This window comes from Bidens hawaiensis, unplaced genomic scaffold (assembly GCF_021521415.1).
Source record: "Bidens hawaiensis isolate Kalapana, Puna unplaced genomic scaffold, B.hawaiensis_p1.1 tig00053266_1, whole genome shotgun sequence".
Taxonomy (NCBI): Eukaryota; Viridiplantae; Streptophyta; class Magnoliopsida; order Asterales; family Asteraceae; genus Bidens; species Bidens hawaiensis.
Window position 1 is genome coordinate 90,259 of NW_027499602.1, and position 4,573 is coordinate 94,831.

Genomic DNA, 4,573 nt, shown 5'->3' on the forward strand with positions numbered 1-4,573 from the left:
AAGGCTTCAACAGCAGCTGCCATATCAAGATTGGGGATTTCCAAAGCTTCCCTGCTAAATCTGATTATGTAATCTCTTAGGGATTCATTGTAATGCTGAACAATTCTATATAAATCACCTGTCATTTTCTCAAAAAATCTACTACAAGAAAATTGATTATTAAACAAGTTAATTAAATGAGCAAAGGAAGTGATAGTATTGGAAGGAATACTTAATAACCATTTGAGGGCCGGCCCTGTTAGTGTTGAACCAAACCTTTTACATAGACAGGCTTCTTTAATTTCTGCAGGAATAGGATTGACCTCCATCCTTTCCCTGTATTGAGCTACATGCTCCTCAGGATCCGTAGTGCCGTCATAAAGTTTCATGTTGGGCGTATGAAATTTCCTGGGGATCTCTACGTCGCATATGGGCCAAGTGAACCTGGAAAGTTTGTGACTGCCTGCCGGAACTTCAGCTATGGGACGGATTATCCCAAGGATACTGGAAATCATATCCTTCATCTTTTGTAATTCCCTGGCTATATCGAGGGATATCCCCTTGTCCTGCACAGATCCATGGTTAGTGTATAAATTAGAATTAAGTAAACTGTTACCAGGATCTTGGTTAGGTCTCAGGTATCCTGAGCTTGGGTGGTTAATTCCTCCATTGATGGTATCCCCAAGATAAGGTGGTGCCTGCATAGGGATGTCATTTCCAACATGCACTTCCGAGGACACTATAAGGGACCCTGATGAGAATATGTCGGCTGACATGGTTGAGTGAGGTTGCATGTTGATGGACCCTGGCCTCGTTGGTCCGGGTAACTCCGAGGATACCGAAGGAAAAGCTCCCCAGTATCCTGATTGCTGCTGCGATGGAATCCTTGCTGATTGTGTCCCCAAGGATCCGAGATTCTGAAGGATAGAAGATCCTGGAGAATCAAAATCAAGGACCCTGGGCATGATTGGAGTGACCTCCTACCCTGGTTTCTTTTTGATTCCTTCAATCTCCTTGAATAGCCTTGAGTTGGTCTTCTCTTGCTGCTCTATGTGAGTTTTGACCTGTTTCATCAAAGAAAAAATATCATTGTTAGAAATAACCGGGTCTACCCGTGTAGAGGATCCCGCGAATGGTGGAAGTTCTCCTCTGGGCTGAGTATTTTTCTTCGGTAGTAGTGGAGGTTCTGTGTTGACACTTGAAGCAGTAGTGACCACCGGAGCGAAGATTGAACTGGTTTTTGATTGTGAGGCCATTGTAGAGAGAATGAAGATGAATGAAATAAACGGATTTAATGGATTAAAGCACCATTCGCCCCACGGTGGGCGCCAAATTATTTTGGTCAAAAATTGACAAAGCTAATTTCGTAACCAAATTAGTAAATGGGACTTGATGCTTGCTTGAAATAAACGTAAAAGTGCTTGAACACGGAGATTTGTTGCGAGGAAAAAACCCGTTATCCTTAGGATAACAAGCAAAAAACTCTGAGCGGTGAAAACTATCACTACCAATTATTAATAATAAAGGTGATTACAATTGTGGAGCTCAAACTTGATCGTGATTACAGAGAATGCGAGTACTAGTAAGTTCCCGTGTGTCTAGAGTGTGTGTTATGATCCAAGGTTGTAGCTCTATTTATACAAAAATAAAGCTAACAATATGCCCTATAAATTAGGAATCTTTAGAATGAGTCCAATTAGCCGTTAATTCTTCTAATCAGCACGTTTCCTTATCGGTCACGCTCTAATAACAACAAGTGCGAGTCTTTGGGAGATCATGGCAACGGTATTTGACATGCTAAATAAAGAAAGTAGCTGACAATGTGTTAGTTGTATAATGTAATTAGGATACCTGTCGCCTCTGGAGGATACCGTATTCTAGATTAGCCTGAATACTGTTTGCTGATGATACTGAAAATCCGTGCCCTAACAGACCCCGACTATGATATTTTTTGATTTTGCTCGTTTCCACTCCAATGCATGCACGTATCATCCCCTATCTTTTCGAGACTTCATTCCATGCTCATACAAGTACCAAATTAGTATCTTTAATGATCATTGACCTGAAATACATAAACACATCTGAAGTATCCTAGTTCGCATAATAAACTGATTAAAAACTATACAATTAACACACTATTACATGAACATAATACCCGATCATCACACCCCAATTGCCTAGTTTAGACAAAATGGTTGCAGGGATCATGTGATACGATAAACTATTGGCCATGTTTGGGTTCATTAATCTGGATTGCAACTCGAAACACATTAGTTAGTTTCTAAAAAGTTAGGCTTTCAATTTCAATGACTGGATTTAACGAGAAAATTTAACTGGGTTAGGAGTAAAGGACATAAAATGATACATTTTTTAAGCATAAATGATTATTTCCGTCATTAAGTTTGTTAAAGGACAACCATTAAAAAAACATGCAAATATAAGCCATTATTGATATTGTATTCGAAAAAGGTATAATCGGTTCACGGGTCTGGCGAGTTTAACAGGCATGACCTGGTATATACTTCAAAAGAAGGGTCTTGGCTTTTTTTCAAAAGTAGGGTATATTTGAGGTATTTAATTACTTGGGGGTTGGTTTTTCTTTTTTAATCACAAATAAGACAATAGCATTTGATAATGGCGAATAAGGGTTTGGGTGTAGGTGTGTAAGAGATGACCAGAGAGGAGTGTCAGATAAAAACCTTAATTTCCATTGATAATGACGTATAAGGTTAATTTCCTTTAATATTGGCAAATAAACCTAGCCTGTTTATTTGCAATTAATATTGGCGAATAAGAATGCATTTTAAAACTTAATTGAAGATAATTTTCTTTCACATGTTTCACCAAAATATGCATAGAAAAACTAAGCAATGTGCATGCATGAGAGATTTTTTGTTGATTGAACTTCACTTTGGTTTGCATAGTGAGAAGCTAATGCATTCACCTTCACAAAATCCAAAAATCAAATACTCATAAATTTACATCATCCATCTTATAAATCACTTTCACACCATCTCCAAAAATCACTTCTCTTTAATTTTCACATATAGCTGAGCTTTTGGAGATATTTGCTTCTTAAAAATCACACTTACATAACACATGCATTTACATCTTTCAAAAATAGCATTCACATCATATCTTGCCATTTAAATATCCAGATAACTATTTCTTATTTCTTAAAAAAAATTCATCACAATACCTCTTTGATCACCTTTCATATAATATGTTTTCATTCATGTTAAAAAGTGGCACTACGTTTCAGTTATGATCCTTTAGCCAATAATTTTGTTGTTTTGTGAAATAATCATAGCTGTCGGTTACGCTTTTTATCAACCATAGAATTTTAGAGATGATGGTGTATTTAGGTTGAGAATGTGTGATGAGAAATTGTATAAATAATATCTAGTCGCATGAGCTCTTGTCAAATCACTCTTATTCACCACTATCAAACGAGATTAAGCTTATTCACCGCTATCAAATCAGATTAAGCATATTCGTCACTATCAATGAAAATTAAGGTTTCTGATCTGACACCCTCCCTGACCATCTCTTACACACCTATACCCAAACTCTTATTCGCCGTTATGAAATACTATTACTAAAAAAACCAACCCTCTAAGTGATTAAGAGCATGTTTGGGATTGAGTTTGAAAAATGCTTATTGGTGTTTTTAAAGAGCCAATAAATTATAATGTATTTGACAATCAAAAAATATTTTCTTATTTTAGATTTTTAAAAGGGTTAATAGTTTTCCAAAAACCTCAAATCCTGGCTTTTCAAATTGACATTTTGAAAAAACCAATAAATCAATAAGCATTTTCCAAAGCTATAAATACTTCAAATACGCCATGCTTTAAAATAAATAAATAAATTCAGGGTCTTATTTCTCTCGAAACATCCACCCTAATCAAACCCATTCAATTCGATCTGCAATTCGACGAATTGATTCAAGATCCTTCATGGGTATCATCAAAAGCAGCTTCTCGTTCATGATCGGAACCGTTTGCGGGATCTACATCGCTCAAAACTACGACGTTCCCAACATTCACAAGCTTTACAAGACCGGTCTGGTTATTGCCAAACACTATGAAGAAAATTATCGTAAACCCAAGAAGAAAGAAGACGATGATGATGTTTTCAAGTAACCCATTAATACCCTTTTTTGTTTTTCATTAATTCATGGAGTTTTGAATGAATATTGTTACCCCTTGATTGAAATTAGGGTTTCAATGACTGAAATTGAATTGGGGGTTTTTGGTTTTTGATGTTAATTAGATTAGTAATGGAAATTGAAGAATATTGTTATGGGTTTTGAGTTTTATACATGTTTCTATATGATTTTCCTTTAATGTGAAATAATTGTTGAGTTATGAAAGGAAATATTTGTACTGTTTTGAGATGAATTTGATGCTTTATATTGTATGAAGATGTAGTTTGGCAGTGTTGTAGAAATCGCTAGGCTAGTCGGGTGGTGGGGTAGGGACCAGCGGTTAATCGAGATTAATAGGGATTAGTCGGGATTAATTGGATAGGAATTTGTATGTAAATTTTCAAATATACATACATATTCTAGATTTTATGTATAAAATTTTCA

The 4,573-nt window shown here is 36.0% G+C and overlaps 1 protein-coding gene across 1 annotated transcript; it reads left to right on the forward strand.

Moving 5' to 3' along the window:
- Window positions 1-3,894: 3,894 nt before the first annotated feature.
- Window positions 3,895-4,269, forward strand: LOC143600066 (uncharacterized). The gene has a single exon (XM_077077856.1). It carries the CDS (start codon window positions 3,939-3,941, stop codon window positions 4,122-4,124), a length of 186 nt encoding a protein of 61 aa, XP_076933971.1. The 5' UTR covers window positions 3,895-3,938; the 3' UTR covers window positions 4,125-4,269.
- The last annotated feature ends 304 nt before the right edge of the window (window positions 4,270-4,573 follow it).

What these genes read in the sequence shown, in the direction of transcription:
- LOC143600066 (XM_077077856.1), top strand. Translation starts at nt 3,939, where the DNA reads ATGGGTATCATCAAAAGCAGCTTCTCGTTCATGATCGGAACCGTTTGC.